The sequence below is a fragment of the Leishmania infantum genome, chromosome 17, assembly GCF_000002875.2.
Source record: "Leishmania infantum JPCM5 genome chromosome 17".
NCBI classification, from domain to species: Eukaryota; Euglenozoa; class Kinetoplastea; order Trypanosomatida; family Trypanosomatidae; genus Leishmania; species Leishmania infantum.
In genome coordinates, this window is record NC_009401.2 from 223363 (window position 1) to 240411 (window position 17049).

At 61.6% G+C, this 17049-nt stretch overlaps 3 protein-coding genes across 3 annotated transcripts; all 3 read right to left on the bottom strand.

Moving 5' to 3' along the window:
* Window positions 1-2117: 2117 nt before the first annotated feature.
* On the bottom strand, window positions 2118-3719 carry LINJ_17_0540 (hypothetical protein, unknown function; the record flags this gene model as incomplete). Its single annotated transcript, XM_001464676.1, has 1 exon — window positions 2118-3719. One exon carries the CDS (start codon window positions 3717-3719, stop codon window positions 2118-2120), a length of 1602 nt encoding a protein of 533 aa, XP_001464713.1.
* A 2669-nt stretch (window positions 3720-6388) lies between these two features.
* Window positions 6389-9118, bottom strand: LINJ_17_0550 (putative protein kinase; the record flags this gene model as incomplete). Its single annotated transcript, XM_001464677.1, has 1 exon — window positions 6389-9118. One exon carries the CDS (start codon window positions 9116-9118, stop codon window positions 6389-6391), a length of 2730 nt encoding a protein of 909 aa, XP_001464714.1.
* Window positions 9119-11865: 2747 nt separating this feature from the next.
* Window positions 11866-16146, bottom strand: LINJ_17_0560 (hypothetical protein; the record flags this gene model as incomplete). The annotated part of the gene is made up of 1 exon (XM_001464678.1): window positions 11866-16146. One exon carries the CDS (start codon window positions 16144-16146, stop codon window positions 11866-11868), a length of 4281 nt encoding a protein of 1426 aa, XP_001464715.1.
* Window positions 16147-17049: the final 903 nt, after the last annotated feature.

Sequence of the window (17049 nt, forward strand, 5' to 3'; positions counted from 1 at the left end):
ACAGAGGCTCAAGCACGGCAAAAGAAAAATGGAAAAGAAAAGCGAATGCCCATCGAAAATGACCCACAGCGCACGCGCGCATCGGCGGCGACAACAACACCACAAAGAAAATAGGGGAGGAGGGGGGGTCTACAACGCGATAAGCAGCGCAGGAGCGAACACCCGCAATGAGAAAGACAGAGAGGAAGACAAGCACCTGAGAGGCCAGGTGAGGGAAGCCGCCGCTGCAGGCGGAGGGCGACGGCCGAGGGGGGGCAGGGGGAGAGGGGAGGGCCGGCGACGGGAGCGAGAGAGACAAGAGCAGCAGTTCGCATCACAAACCTTACAGACAAAAGCGCGAAAGAAGCCGAAACGAAAAGAACGAGCGAGGGCGAGAGAGCGAGCGAGAGATTACACGTCTATGTGGGTGTGGGTGTGTATGTGTGTGTCTGTGTGCATCTGGCAAGCGTGTCAACGACGTACGCGCACATGTCACAAATGTGCATGCGATAATCAACACGCACATAACAGCAGCAGCAGCGGCAGCACAACGCATCAACAGCTGTCAAAAACTAAGAAAATGAGCGAGCGAGCGAACGCAACAAGGGCGCATGATGGGGCCGCTCTCTCTCACGCAAAACGCTCATTCGGCCCCCCCCACCCCGCCTCTACCCTCTCTCTTTCTCTCCACTACCTTGTTGGTCTCCCTCTCTCGCTCTGCTCCGCTCATGCATCGCCCCGCATTCTTTGTCTTTTGTTTCGCCACGGCATTCTCTCCGGTCCCCCCATCGTCCCTCACGCATACTGCCTCTTCGTCGGCGGCACGTTCGATCCTTCATAGCCTCGACCAAGGGCAAAATTTTGCGGGGAGGGCGGGGCATCGCGGTGGCTGCCCAAATGTGTGGCAGCGCATACGGTTGTCTCTCTTTCCGCGCACGCCGGCCAAGCCTGTTACCTGCCTCCTCGCTCTGCTCCGTCCTACATCACTTCCAAGTGCACAGACTCGCCGCCTGTCGCCCCTCCCGTTGATGTCCGTCAGCGCCCCTCTGCAGCTTCTCCTCCGCCTACGCTCCACCGTTTTCGCCTTCTCTGTGCCCCCTTCTCTCAACCTGTGACACCCACCCCCCATCGCTCGCGCGGGAAAGCCTCACGCCTCACAGACCGCAGTGTACCTCTCTTGGTTGCTTGTTGTTCTTTGTTCGGTTCACGCGATGAGATGGAGGACGCTCCCTCCGGCCGTCGCCACCGCAGCCCACGTCGATCGCGTTCTTCTCCCCGCCCCACCGCCTTCGTTGCCATGGGGCAGGAGGCGGCAGCGGTGGCGGCGACGAAGGATACGACGCCACACAACAACAAGGGAAGGAACAGCGGAGATGAGGTACAAGTGATGTGGCGGGGTTTGGAGTGGTTTGTCGTGAGAGACGGAAAGGGAGCGAGCGAGCCGGGCGCACAGCACGCTGCGGGCATCCACAGTGTGCACAGTATCGGACACAGCAAAGCAGAAGAAGACGCACCACGGAGAGAAGCCGCACGAGACTTTTGGGAAAACCAGCGCGGCCCCGTTACCCCCGCCCCCCCACCCCACCCCCCCACACCCACACCCCACGCCCACACACACCGCATTGCCTTGATAGGGTTGCGAGATGTCGTGCGAGACGAGCGAGAGACACTGCAAGGAATGTGTCATAGGCGTCTCTGCCGCTGTCTCGGTGCCTGTGACCGTGCTCGCGTATATGCACGTCTCCTTTCTCTCACTGGCACGGGCCTTTGCACTTCTACAGATGCTGGCGACGCCATGACGAAGAGAATGAGGGGTCTTCCCAGGCGTGGCAGCTTCGGGGTCGGACCTTCCTTGAGGGCAGCCTCATCCGTGAGTGGCATGCAGCGGGAGGAGGAGAGGAGGGAGGGCAGAGAGAACCAAAAAGGAAACCGGCACGAATCAAGGCACATCATGAACGGAAGAAGAGTTGCCCGCACGGCGCCCACGGCCGTACAGGATGGCGCAGTGTCGCGGCAGCTTCTGATGTTGTGAAGGGGGCAAAGGAGGAGTGTGCGCCTCTGCGTGCGTGTGTGCGTGTGTGTATAGATATATGTGTGTAGGCGTGCATGTACGCATAGGGGTGTGTGCCCGCCACGCCTTAGTGCTCCTCTTCCACCTCGAAGGTGCAGTTGCCGCGCATGAAGGTAACGACAGGTCCGATCAGCGCCACGCGCTCCGCTTTTCGCCCAATGACGATGCCTGTCATAGAGCCGCCGCGCTTGCTGGCTTGGTAGAAGTGCAGGTGGTCGCCGACCTTGAAGCGGCCGTTCTGGAGAAAGCGCAGCCAGTACGGCAAGATTGTGGTGCACAGCGAACCTGTCACCGGGTCCTCATCAACGCCCATCCACGGCGCGAAGAAGCGCGAGATAACTTGGGCGTTGGCAGCCGGCCCTACCATAATGTGCCCCTCGTTCTGAGCTGTCACACCGAGGCCCTTGATGGGGCCCATAACAGCAGATTGCTCCTTGAGGGCATCCATGAAGTGGGTCGAGCTAAAGGCACGGCGAAGCGCCTCCCAGTCGGGCCGGCACTCCAGCACGTTGTGCGGCGTGGACAGACGCGCCACGTAGTAGCCGGTCAACTTGGAGTAGGCAATGTCTTCGATACACTCGGCGCCGTACGCCAGTCCGAGCGCCGCCGCCACATCTCCGAAGAGCTCCTGCGGCACCTGTTCCTTGATCGACAGCGCCTCTGTCATGGGAAAGTGCACCTCGTACGTGTCCGGCGAGCAGGTGTAGCTCTGCAACATTAAGCTGCCGGCTCTGGCGATGGAGTCAGACTTGCGGCGCACGCTGATGATACCGGCCTCCGTCACGAAGCAGATGACGTCCGTCTGCGCAGGCACAAAGAACTCCATTGGGATATGCGACACCAGGTGGCGCGTACTCTCCGACTGAACGAGCCGCGAGATCTCGAAGATGGCGTGCGCCGCCGCGAAGGTGGCGTGGCCGCACAGAGGCACCTCCTTTATCGGCGTGAACCAGCGCAGGCCAAACCACTGCGTATGCATGCGGCGCGGACGACGGCCCGTCTCGCTGCTGGTCATCATGGAGTTGGAGGCGCGCGTGTAGAGGAAGCTCAAACCGGAGTTCGCCATAGAGAAGCTGGAGCTAGGCAACAGACCAGGCGAGGGCGGCCATGCCATGCTGCCCGGATGCTTCGCCGAGTCCGTCGGGTTTTGGCTGCTTTCCATAGTGTGCGCCACCGATACCTGCTGCCGATCCGGAGCTGGAAGCCCCGGTGCCTCGTCATCTTCCGTGACGGCGGCGCTCATGCGGCGGCGCTCCTCGTTGTCGTGCTTCACCTTCTCCTCGTACTCGTTTTCGAATTCCTTACACTTGTGCATAATCTGCTCATGAATAGTGCGGATGCGCGAGGCCGGCAGGCGGTAGACGAAGGCGGTCTCTGATAAGTTCATCTCCTTCGCCACCTGCTGGAACGCGCGGCCCATCTTGATGTTGCGTTCTACCGAGTACTTCTCGGCCGCCGCCTGGCGGTCCTTTTCCGTCATCTTTCTCTCCTGCGACTCCGGCTCACCGCGGCCCAAGCTGGCCTCGAGGCTGCTCACGGCAGACCACTCCATGCAGTACACGGAGGTCGGCACAAGGCAGACAGCGGCCGGGTTGCCTTTGAAGCGGTCCTTCGCGAAGGCGTCGCACACCATCATCGGCGTGGACACGGCAACGCTATGCGGCTCCATTTTTTTCTGCGTTCGCGGAGGATGTTGTCCCTGCCGCAGCGGGCGATCTTTCTTGTGCAGGGAGAGCGGAAAGGTGCGCGAGAGACAGAGGGGAGGGGGTGAGGGCTATCGCACGTCACCACGGCGGGGGAGAGGTCCACGCACACGCAAGCGCACGGAGAAGCAGCAGTGCAAATCGACGGTCCTGAAAAGGGGGGCCAGAGGAAGAGGAAAAAAGAAGCCAGGCAAGTACGTGTCGATGACCGCCGTCGCCGCCCCCCCCCCCACCACCCTTATCCCTCCGATCTTCTCTTACTGATATTGATGATAATGATGCCCACGCAGCCAAGCACGAGAGAGGCCCGAGATACAGAGGATAAGGCAGAGATGGGTGCAGAGAGAGAGAGATACGGCACGACGCGGCACACGCACACAAGGGACAAGGCAGGAAATGAAGGAAGGGGGTGTCGTGAGTGTGTGTGTATGTGCGTGCACGCGTGAGGGCAAGCAAGCAAGCGGGGAGAAGGGAACTAAGTCAGATCAGCTGTCGCTGCAAGCGGGGGCCTGGGCGGGGGAGACGAGGAACAGGCTCCAGAAATGAGCAAAGAGAGCAGAAAATGCTGCAATGGGGCGCAGGCGATAAGACGTCGCGGGCAGAGCAAAGGAGGGGGAGGGGCCTCGTGTTGTTGTTGCGACTCTCGAGGAAAAAAAAAAGAGATGGAAGAAGGAAAGCAGTAAAGGCGAAAAGAGTAGCGAAATTTTCTTCGATGATGGTCGCCACACGCACACACAAACACACACACACACATATATATATATATATATATGCGTGTGTGTGTAAGCATCCAGTGAAGGTGTGCAGTTGATGGTATAGCATGTGCAACGGTGTGATACGAGTTGCAGAGCAGCGCCGATGGAGGAGCGGGGCAAGAAGAAGGTGGACAGGAGAGAAGAAAGAGGGTGAAGTGGCACGCGGGGGGAGAGGGGGGGCGACAGGGAGCAACAAAGAAACAGAGTGAGATGCACACATGTCGTGTGTGGTTCCTTGCAGCCGCATGGGTTGTCGGTTCTCGTCGCTGCCCGTCCGTCCGTGAACTGGACAATGAGGATGCGAATGCTGACGGTCATCCAGCAGCAGCAGCGGCGGTAGCCGAGAGGTGGCCATAAACAAAGTCCGCCGATGAAGTACGCCTCCATGGCACCAGGGGGTGACGGCTGGAAGGCAAGAGGAAGACGTCCATGTGAGTGCCACGCATTCGCTTTCTCTTCATAGCGCGCTTCGTTGCTCGAAGGCACCTCATACGCGCGAATACTTCGCGCCACTCGCCCTCCCTCTCCTTCACACTAGGTGAGGAGGGAGGAGGGAATTGGGGAGGAGAAAAGGAGCAGGCACTCGGGTGCCTGTGTCGACGGCGGTATATGTGCATCTCGTGTCCTCGGAAGAGGAGGGGGGTTGGCTGATTCACTCTCCTTCGCCAGTCATTCACCGCCACCTCCCATCCATCTTTTCGTCGCCTCCCCTCCCTCTCTCGCCGCATCGGCATCGTCAGACCCTCCGATAGACACAACACAAGAAGGGTGCCTCGGCACCACATGTCAGCGGTAGTGAGAGGAGGAGGGGGAGAGGGAAGGGAAGGGGGAAGGGGGAAGGGCGATGCACGCGAAGACAGCACGCACATAACAACACGTTGCAAAGAGAAAACAAAAGGGATTCGTGAAAGCATGGGACTGGTGGCCGCATCAGCAAGGATGCGAAAACATGCGAAGAGAGTGAGAGATCAAGAAGACGCAAGCACATGCGAGAAGGCGTCCAAGTGGCTGCGCGTATGCATGCGCGTGCGTGTGTGCGTGTCTTCGTGTTATCTATCAAGGTAAGTGCAGTGGTACAGTACATGTGTTTGTCCCTCCTCTCTCCTTCATCACATGAGTCCCACATTTCTCATCACAAGTTTGGGAGAGGGAGGGTGCGGTGAGACAGCACAGTGCTGCGTGTGAGTCGCCGCGGCGGAAAGACGCGCAAGCGGAGCCGGGAGACCGGAAGGGGTGAGAGCGGAGGAGGAAGAAAACAAGGCAGCCGAGTGGGCTACGCGCGCGGAGGTAGAGAGAGAAGGAGCGGCAAGCCTATGCACATTCACAAAAGGAAAAACAAAGGCACGTACGCGTGCGGCGAGTGCACGTGGATGCGTCGGTCTGTGATTTGCGAAGGGGTCCAGGCAGCCCGCACGTGCTACCCGCCGCAAATCTGTGTACGAGACACAGACGCAGGCCGGGAAAGGGGCAAAACAAAGAGAGACGAGAAGGAGAGATGGCACGAGAGCGCGCCATCACGTGGCGTGACAACAAGCGGATCGGACTGGGTGGGGTGGGGAAGACACAGAGAGATAGGGGGAGGGGGGCAGGCGCGAGCGCGTTAGAGAACGACGCAGCCATCGTGCTGCGAGGAACGCGCTTTCCGCGTGCGGGTGCACCCACACAGAGAACAAGAGCGAGAGAAGAGGAGGGAGGGGATAGTGGCGGTGCTAGCGCGAGCACACGAAGAAATAATCAGAACAAAGAATTTGGGCGTTCGGCTCCACACCCCTCCTGCCGATCCACTAAACCACGGAGGCAGGTGGACGGAGAGACGCGCATATCCAATCACACAGCCAAACTGACAAGCACGTCTCACCCCCCTCGCACCTCTTTCTCCGTCACTCCGCCGGCGACTCCTTCTGCGATAGCGGCGACGGCGGCACCTCCTCGAGCGCCTTGTCGGGGCACGTCAGCCACTCATGCTCCAGAAGCTCTACCGCGGTGGCCCGCCGCTTGGTATCCCGCTGGAAGCATCGCTCGAAGAAGTCGAGAAGAATCGCTGGGCACTTCTTCGGCACCCCAGTCGGCATCCCCTTCTCCTTACTAATGCGAAACATAATTTGAAAGATGTTCTTGCCGGTGATGTCCCACGGCTCACGACCGAGCAGCTCCAGCACCAAGCAGCCTACAGACCAGATGTCCGCTGCGCCAGTGTAGCTGCCGTCCTCTCGCAGCACCTCTGGCGCCATGAAGAAGGGCGAGCCCACCACTGTCTGGTGCATAGCGGCACGTGCTACCGCCGCCTCTTGTGGGCTTGGTGCCGCCGCCGCCGGCGCTGCACCTGGAGGCAGTGTACCCGGCATGCCCTGCAGCGTCGCCGGCCCTAGCCGCTTGCTGCACCCAAAATCTGCAAGCTTCGCCTCGCCCATTGCAGATATGAGTACGTTGTCACTCTTGATGTCGCGGTGCACAACGTTCTGGGCGTGCAGGTAGGCCAACCCCTCCAGAACCTGCCGCGTGTATGAGCGCACGAGCGAGATACTGAACGGCTCCTTGGCCTTTACGAACTTCCGCCGCAGGGAAGCGAGACTGCCGCCGTGGCATAGCTCGAGGAACACCTCCATCTGCTGATTGCCTGTCGGCAGCACGCGCGTCTGGCACCCGTAGTAGGTGACAATGTTCTTGTGCTTCAGCGAACGCATGAGATTGATCTCCGCCTTCACCGCCTTCACCGCCTCCGCGTCCTCGCCGTCGTCGAGGGACAGCTCCTGCACCTTCACCGCCAGCATCTTTCCATCCTGAGTGATGCCCTCGTACACCGTGCCGAAGGAGCCCTTGCCAAGCACGCTCATACGCCGCCAGTCTAGCGGCTCGGCCTCATCAAGCCGGAGCGTCTTGGCAAGGTTGCTGTTTAGTGTCTCGTTGAACTGCATCGACATGCTGTCCGCAGAGGCAGCAGCCCAATCGGAAGATTTGCCATGAACAGCATTGAGCTCGTCGTGGCTCGAAATGGCGCCGCCATCTCCGCCTCCGCTGCCAACGCTGCAGGTCGTGAACGCGAGCAGATTTCGCGCGAGGGGAGAACCTACCGCCCCTGGCGAGACATGGCCACTTGGAAGCTGATCCGTTTGAAGTCTCCACTTGCTCGAAGGCGACCCAAGCGACAGCTGCTGCTGCTGCGGCGGCGGCGGCGGTGGATGGGCACCGCTGCCACCGTTACTCAGCATGGACTGCGGGTAGAGCAGGCTATGATTCATCTGCTGCTCAAACTCTCGGCGGTGCTCGGTGTAGTAGGCGTTCGAATAGCGCACATAAAGCCGCAGCACGCTGCCGCTGCTCTTGCCGTCATCTTCCACGAGGCTGCCAGCGCTGATGGACGACGCGATCGTCGCGTCCAGTCGGGGGGATAAGGAGAAGGATTTGGCGGCATAGAAGGAGGACGTGTGGTTCTGGCTTGCGCTGAAGCTCATGGCGCGCTCGCGTGCATGGCGACTCATGCTGGACCCATCACCCACCGCGGGCATCCCACAGCTACCCGTGCTTTGGTTCGCGCCGTACAGGTGGTGGAGCGGCTCCAGGGACGGCGGCGGAGGAGAGGCGTGCGTGTCTGGGGAGCCCACGAGACTATCCTTGCCTACCACCCCCATGGCCTCCGTAAAGGCGTCAAGCAGCTGTTCAAAGTCCTCCTCCGTATCGATGTCGACGCGGTCGCCATACTGGTCAATGCAGTACATGTCAAAGTCGGTCGCCTTCCGGAAGCCGAAGCGCGTCATCACCTCCTTGACATAGCGGCGGAAGCAGTGACGGGAGCGAGCGGCAAAGATGACCTTCACGTTCACGTCCCCCTCTCTCGACACCTTCGTGCGAATCGGCTGCGCTGCCGGTCCGGGCCCACCGCACCACTGCGCACCGCTTGAAGCCGATGACGGCACGGCCGTGTTCTTCGCGGCCTTGAGAGAGCGCTGCGTCGACTTCTTGCCACTCTGCATCTTCCTCCGCGTCCTCCTGCTGCCGATCTCTACCGGCGCCGTCGAAGAGCCCGAGGAGGAAGATGAAGCCGACGTCGACGCATCGTCTTCGTCTTCCTCGTCATCAGAGGTGCTGTCGCCGGTGTCTACGTCGTCGTCCTCCTCCTGGTCGGACGTGGCGCCGTCATAGTAGCCACCTTCTTCACCCTCGTCGTCTTCCTCATCGCTATCCTCTTCTTCGTCCTCCTCGTCTTCGCTCGAGGTCTCATCGCCCCCTTCCACATCATCTTCCTGGCTCCCAACGCGTCCGGCAGTGGCCTTGCTGAGTGAGCTGCTTGCCTTTCCCCCCTTCGCCACCATCGCGCCGTATCCGGCTTCTTCTCGGCGCTCCACAGTGATGCTACTGGGGGGGGGCGTCGGCGCTCGGCACTGTGCTCGCCGGTCCCAGATGGCACCACCGTCACTGATGCTGACGCCGGTGACGACTCCACTGTTCGGCTTCCGCTCCGGCGAAGGTATGTCGACCGGCTTGGTCGAGAGGGGAGATATGGCTAAGGACTGCGACGACGCGCTACCTACAGGCGACCTGATGTGGTTCGCAGGGGCGGGTGGGGGTGAGCGCTGTGGGTCTGCGTTGATCCGCGTCTTGTGCAGCGGCATCCAGGACGGCGAGCACAGGGGCGGAAGCTCATCTGTGACTGCAGCTGTGAGACCGCCGCCGCGATTCCCACAGAGGGAGGCAATAGGAAAAGCGAGAGCGACAGCCGGGGTGGTGGCTGACTTCAAGAATGGCGTGTTCTCTTCAGGCTTCCCGCCGTCATCGTTGCCGCAACCCTTGACAGCCACGACGGCGACATCCTTGTCATTGTGCACAGCAGGGAGGAGAAGCCCGACGCTGCCGCGTTTGCCGCTCCGGTTCGTGGTAGGCGCGGCGCGGCTGCCACGGCGTGCAGAGGCCCTTTTTCCGGGCGCTGTCCCAGCCGTGCACGATAGTGGCTCGCTCTTTGTCGTCAGTGCTGCGGAAGAGGCGCCAGCGGAGCGCGTGCTCCGTGGACTGGGAACAGGGAGTAAGGGGGCCGTCGCGGTCGAGCATGCCGTGGCGACGCTCGAGGTGCGACGCTTCGCACCCACCCCGTTCACGGCGGGCGGCAGCAGATATGAGGAGGAGGTGGACAGTGTTGTTGACAACAGCGAGTGCACAGGCGCGGTCTTGGCTGCTCTACGTGACGCGTCCGACCGGAGCGAGAATGGCTCACCCTTTAGCCCGGGGGTCGCTAAGCAAGCCTTTCTTGGCCTCTTTTCTGTCACGTGTGTGGAGGGGGCGGTGCTGCATCCTTTGCCTGTAGTGCTCTCGAGCACCGCTGCCGCTGTCGCCGCCCCGGCTGTGGCGGATGTCGTGCCCTGCTTTGCACGCATCTTGGTAGAAACTCCCAACGTTTGCGGCGCTCGCGGTGACGAGCAGGCGGCAGGCGCGGCCTTCGTCGAGTTCTGGCGCTCGCGGCGCATCTGGCAGGGGGGGGGAGAAGAGAGACCTCAGAGAGACGAGCTTGCGCAGGAAATTCGTGACGGTGTCTTGTGTGCAGAACGGTTGGTGAAAGGGCCGCCTCGGTACAAGTCGCTCCCAACGGTGCTTCGTGACAGCATAAGCGTGTCGGTGTTTGGGCTGCCGTGTCTGCGTGCGTATTGTGAGCACCGAAGAGACAGGGGTGTGCCGTCGTTCCGGCAACAGGAGATCGCTTGAATGAACGCAGTGGTGCCGTGGTGCGGGCTGGTGGCGTCGAGTGTGTGTAGGAAACGTTTTTTTCGAGGTGCGTCAGCTAAGCCTTTCTATATATATATATACACCGTCGTGTTGCCTCCTTTCGTCTTATTATTCCTGTGGCAGAGCGTTGGTCCGGTCTCTTAGAGTTAGACGCACAGACTGGTCGAGTTGCGAACGGGCGCATGCGCGCAATAAGGTGAAAGAGCGCGCACAAGCAGCAGCAGCAGCAGCAGTGAGAGAGATTCAGAGAGAGAGAGATCGTGCTGTTGGTAGGGATGGCGAGAGGTGGTGGTGGTGAGGGGCCGGGCTTCACTCCAGACGCCCCCCCTCCCTCTCTCGCCATCCCTGCCACTAGCTGGGACTGCGCACAAGCAAAGGTGGGGTGGGGGACGGAGGGAGCGGAGCCCGTAAACAAACTTCTACTCACCACGTCATGCGGCCTATGGCATGCGCACAGGTCCGAGCGCACACGCATGTGCTTGGCTGTGCTTGGCGTGACGCCGAGGTCGCCTGCCTTTCTTTCCGGCCTCCATGTTTATTTCTACACGCATTCGACGCGCCTGTTTGGTATGCTCGATGCCTGTCGCCCCTCGGGCTCTTGCCTGAGCTGGTGAGCGGAGGGGGGGTGAGGCCCCGACGAGGAGGTGCGCAGACACAAGCACCCACATACAGAGAAGGCACCATCCATGAGTGGTCAGATACACATACAATATATATATATATGTATAGATCTAGACAGTAGCGTGAATGTAGAGTACACGGAGATGGGTAAGGTGTGTTGTTCTCTAGTGCCTAAAGGCGGCTGGGTAGAGTGGGGGTAGGGGATGGGGGAGGTACAAGAACATATAAAAAATGGATTCGATCAGCGAAAGGCAAGCAACAGAAATGACGAGAGAGAACGGTGAGAGGACAGTGAAGATGATCTGAGAAGGGGGTAGGGAGTGGATGCACACACAAACGTACACAGAGAGGAGGAGGAGAAGGGGTACAAGAAGGGGGGAAGAATAAGCAGGCGTTTTATATTATGGGTATACGTTATTTTTTTCTCTCTGTGCGTGTGCGCTCGCTCGTCCTTCATCTCTCCCTCTCGCTGTCGTAGTGATGGTGTGCCGTGACGCGTGCGATGGGACACGCCAGCGAGAGAGGGGAAGGGAGTTGAAGGGCGCGGAGGTGAAGGCAGGGGAGGGGTGGCAGGTGCACTAACAAGAGCCTTTTCAAGAGTGATCCTATATATATATATAATGGAGGAAGGGAGGGGAGCCCGCGTGGTCTGTATGTCCCTTCATGCGCGAGTCCTTCTCTGCCTCTGCACGTGGGGGCACCCTCGTGTCGCTGTGACTGGCGCATCGGAAACCACAGAGCGTCGCAAGGGCAGGGAAGCGAAAACAAGAAGAGAGTGCAAGCGAGAAAGAAGTCTAGATTTAGCCAAGCGAGAGAAAGGGAGATAACAACAGCAGCACAGGCAGCGCAGCCGCCGCCCCCCCCACACACACACATCATAGGGGGGGGGGTCCGCAAGCACACACGAAAACGGTCACCCCCGCCCCACAGACAAGCCGAGGCGCACGTCTGTGTTCACAGGTCCTAAGATGAGGAAACTTGCGGCGTGCTTGTCTCCTCAGCATCTGGCCAACGTTGGGTGCCTCTACTGCGGCAACTGCTGACCAAGAAGAGGAGCGCCCCCCGGTTGTGCCGGGTTAGAGGGCGAGCGTGCCTTGCTGGACAGTCGCACGGCGATGTTCGTCGCCGAACCTTCCCGACATCCGAGCGGTCTTGTTGCACTGGCGGACCTCGACCTCTGCACACTGTCAGCGGCAACAGCAGCTCTGGCGGGGTTGCAGCTTATCCGGAAACGCGCTGCACAATTTTCTTTGTGAGCCTCGTCGTCTTGCTTGAATGCGTGAGGAAAGGAGGGCACCGCTGGTGTTGTCGCATCCGCGTTCGGCGCCAGCGGCACGGGCTCCGACTCTGTTGCCGTCGATGCAGCGTACAGAGATTCCTGAAGCTGGTTCACAGTCATCTCCATCGCAGCCGCCACGGCGGTGTTCAGCGTTCGCAGCGTCTCGGGGGAGAGCACCGTGTCGCCGCGGGTGAGGTCGTCGGCGATCTGGTGCGCCACCTCTCGCGTGCTCACCGCGTCGCACGTGGTGCTGTTCGTCGTCGTCGTCGTGCTCGTCTCCGCGGAGCTGGTGAATGGCATCAGTGTCATCGGCACATAGGACGCAGGCGCGGCAGTCGTCGCAGCGGCGCCGCTGCGACGGCCAGTCGCGTCACTTCCGCCCAGGTTGACAGAGCCCTCCGGTGTGATGGTGAGCGGGGCCCAGGGCAGGAACACAGAAGTGTCTGGCACCAGGAACCCTGCAGTCGCAGCGGCACGACGGCCGCACACCGTTGCTGGCCCGGCCCCAGCTAGCGCCGTGGCCTCTGTCCAGCGAAGGTACTGTTGCTGGTGTGGACTGGCGTAGCGGTTGCGATGCAGAATGCTGTTGCGGCTCACCGCCCCCGAGCGGGGGGCCGCGCCGCTGACACTCATCGCCGAAGCCTCCGCCGTGAACCTCTCTGCCGGCAAACTGCCGGTGCTGTGTATACGGACCATACCAGCACGCTGTTGCGAGTAGCTGTGCTGGTGGTGTGGATGATGGTGGGGCAGCGCACCGCGTGAGAGCGGCAGTCCCGCCGCGCTGACGCTGCTCGAGCCGGGACAATCGCCTCCACCGAAGCCAGGGTTGAGCGACGCCGTCTCCGTGCTGGTAGTGCTGGTGCGGTTGCAGCAGTAGGTCGTGCGGAAGCTGCTGTTGCCGGCGGCGCCAGCGGCGTTCGAGAGGGGCAGCACCGCCCCCGTCGGCATCCGCTGACTGTGCTCGCCAAAGGCCTGCACGGAGACGGAGGAAGAGGCGGTGCCGTAAGAGAACGCTGTGGCGGACATACGGCGAGGGTGCGGGGCACGCAGATGCTGCGGCGCCTGCTGTGTGGCATGATGCACAGCAACGGCGCGGGTCGCTGCCCCCCCCGCATGCCGTCCTCCGGAGGCGGGCGGCAGCGCCCCCGTCCCGAGAATCGCGCTGGCCGACGATGTCAGCGGGATACTCAGGGAACCTTCGTTCGCATGCGACTCGCTCGTTGCCGCCCCAACAGTGGACGGGCGATGATATCTCATGCTCGTCAGCAACGAGCTCCAGTCGACGTAGGCTGCATCGCCGGTGTCGTCCTCGTCTGCGCCTGCTGCCCCGACAGGGCGGCCTCGTTGTAACGGTGCGATGGGGATGGAGGCAGCCGTGCAACGAGACGGGCTCTGCGCACGCTGCGGCGTCTCCGACAACTCGGGCGGCACCGGCACAGGGGAGTGGCTGTCGCTGGTCGGCTCAGTCGCGAAAGCACCGAAGCTGCCGCTGAAGGCCTTTTCGTTGCCCCAGCAGAGCGAGCTTGCTTCTCTCTGGATGCTGCCGCCGGTATTGCTGTGGTGCCGCTCGTGGGGATGCCCAGCGAAGCAGAGCGGTGTGGCGAGTGGCAACGCCATGTTGCCGGCAAGGTTGGCGCCGCTGGCCCCGTCAGCGTCGGACTGGGAGGCGGCGTCAAAGTGCTGACGGACGCTGGCCCACCTCGAGATGGAGTAGGTCAGCCGACGATTGATGCACTCCAGCGTCGAGGCAGAGAGCGTGGACGCCGGGGTGAAGATCGGCAGGGCACCACCGCCGTGGCCGTCGTACGAACGACGCGAGAGGCTCTGTTCACGCTCAAACTCGTCGGCGCAAGCACCTTGCGAGCTCACCCTCGCAGCAGCGGTAGTGGTGGAGGGATTCTTGGGGAGCGGTGACTCGGCACCACCGCCAACAATGCACGAGCGAGAACGACCATCGTCGCCAGCAGCAGTGGCGGTGGTAGCCGCGGCAGAGGGTAGGACGTCCACGACCTGCACTGGGATCCAACCCTGACTTGTGATGTCATCCGGCGTCATCGTCTCCGTGACGGCGTCGGGAGGGATAAGGTAGATGACATCTTGATCTGAACGCAGAGTTCGTTTCTCGCGAGTCGCACGGGCCTGCTGAGAGGCAAGCTGCTCAGCTGCGATGGGCGCATCAGGCACCGGAGAGGCACGCGAGACGGATAACGAGGCGGCGGGGCAGGATGGTGAGAGTCGTGGCACGCCGCGCTCACGACGCTCTGTCCCTGCCTGGAACGTTCTGAATGACACGGCAGCCGATGAGAGCGCCGGTGTCACCACCGTGGGCGAGGCACACGCCTCCCATCGCGCCGGGGCGCTGCTGCGGTAGCTCCGATCGGTCACCAAAGAAGCATCCGCGATGACAGCGGAGCGACCCGCGTCGGCGCTCTCATCTAGCGGCACCAGCAGCGTCTGGTCAAAGCAGAAGCTGTCGCCGAAGCTGCTGGGAAGCAGACGGCATGCTGGTGCGGACGCCACCGGGCGACTCGAGTTGTCACGCGACGGAGCGGCAGAGCGGCACAGCACGCGAGCGATGCTTGGAGACACTGGAGATGCAGCACCGCTCTGGATAGGGTGCGGGGCCGGCGAGTTTGGGGAGAAAGGTGCCGCCATAGATGCCGAGAGTACCTCGGTAAGACGCGCGCTGCGAAGTGGGCGGTGAGCGAGCTTGGCGCGCTGCTGCGGCAGGTCTGCATTAGACTGCAGCCTCACCACCGGGGACTCAGCGCCGGCGGCATTGCGGCGCGCCGCAGATATCGGTGAGGCCTCCGACGTGGCGCTGCTCCGAGCCAGCAAGATGGTTTGGCCGAGGACGTAGCTGCCGTCCAGTTGCAGCGAGGCGTCGGCGAGGTAGGCAGTGCCATCGTGGTTGTCAATGAAGAAGTATTCGCTTGCCGCTGGGGTGGTTGGTGCTGTGGTGGTGGCGGCGGCTGCAAAGGTGGACGCGCAAGGATCGGGGCAGCAGCACTGCTGTGGGGTAGGGAGCGGAGAGGCAGGCGCCGCCGGCACGTGCGTGTTCACCGTCGTGGCTGGTGACACACAAACCGTGCAGCACGCCGAGGCCGTCGTGTCTGCAGCCGGGAACCTTCTGCTGTCAGAAGAAGCCGCGCCCGCCTCTGCCTGATTCAGGTGACCAGCGGCGTCGCCCTCCCCCGACATCTCGCGACCTGTCGATAGCGTTTTCACAGGCGTCACCTCCAGCGAGCGAGGCATGTGCGGCGTCTGAATGGCCGAGCCGACGACCGTTTCCTGACTCGGCTGCTGAGGGGTCTTCGCCGGTGTGCAACGCATGCTGCTGAGCGAGTGGAAGTTGTTGTTCATGAACAGCACCGTCTCCTGGAAGAGGCCGTTCTCATCCTCGTCTTCACTCTCTTCTTCCTTCTTGTCCGCCGCAGCGGTAGTATCAACTTGGATGGCGCCGTCGAGGTCGGCCTGGGTGGCGGTGCGCGTTGCCTCAGCTGCTGCCTTAGCGGCCCCCAAGCTGTTGCTCGGACCACGGTCCCACAAGTCGTCGCCTCCGGCACGGTTATCCCGTCCTCGCGGTGACTTGGCAGCCGCCATTGTCACCAGTCCCTCTGTTGCTCCCGGTTGAAGCACGCTGGGCGGCAGTATCATGTTGGTGGCATTGTGCAGCTGCGCCGTGGCGAGCATGGCTTTGTGGTCGAGGTTGGTGGCAGCGCGTGCCTCCTCAGCACCGCCGTCGGCGTCCCTGTCCGCCTCTGAGTGGCCGAAAGTGGCAAGTGCCTCGTCATTTTGGTGGCTTCGGGATGCGAAGCGCTTTGGTGTAACGGCATCCTCGCTGTGCAGCTCAAGCATCCGCTCCGGGGGGGCCGGATGGCCGTCTGAGGTGGTTGCGCGCTGGGAATCGCCCGCGGAACTTTTGTCATGGCGGTGGTTACCTTCGCGCATACAACTGCGCGGCGGCGGACGCGGCGGCGGCGAAGCGGCCTCTTCGCCCAGCAGCGGTGTCTCGGGCGCCGGCATTGCCGGTTGAATATACGGGTATCGCTGCGGGTGCTGGCGGGGCCCAATCTCTGCAGCCATGTGGCGGTCTGTCGTGGCGCCGAGCGAGATGCTGTCGCCGGTGTGTGGGGGGAGGGAGGGAGGGAGGTACAGGGGTTACTGCTTAAGATCTCTCTCTCTCCCACCTGCTCGTCTTTCACAGAAAGAAACGAGAAGCAGCCTGGGTTGCGAAGGAGAAGTAGGCGCCTCCTTGATGCCGACGCGCGCTGCAGAAGTGGAGGTGCTGGTGCTGATGGGATGTGGCACTAGGGAGATGACAAGAATACAGAGATGCAGAAGAGGTTATGATCTAGAACGGCAGTCGTTCTGTGCGCTACTTCTTCGCCTTCGCGAAGGGCCACGGAAGGCGCTGGAGGTCACGAAAAGAGGAAGCGGCGCGACCGAAGTGCTGTGAAGGTGCAAGCGTGTGTTCGTGTGGGGGTCGGGCGGGGGCGGGATCGGGTCGCTCTCAGTCTCTGGCTTTGCGTCTGCGTGTGCAAGCGTGTCGCCTCCGCCTCCTCCTCGTTGCTCTTGTTGTTGTTGCGAGCCGTAGGGAGCACAAGAGCGGAGCGGGTTACAAGACGCGGGCAGTCACACAGACAGAGAGAGGTCCGCCTCCTTCCTTGCCCACCAGCGCTTCGAAAGGGCGAAAACGGAAAAACTAAGAAGAGAACGCACAGACAGACGAAGACGGAAAGCCAGCGAGAGGTACAAGAGCACAGCACAAGGAACAGCGACAGATGAACGCAAGCACACCCGCGGTGAGAGAGCGCTGCACAGCAAAGAGAATCGCTTCGCGCTGTCGTGTTCGCTTTTTTGTCGCTACAGCGGCGCCGTGATAAGGTGGTGGTCGTGAAAGATTCTAGAGAAGAGAAGTGCGGGAGA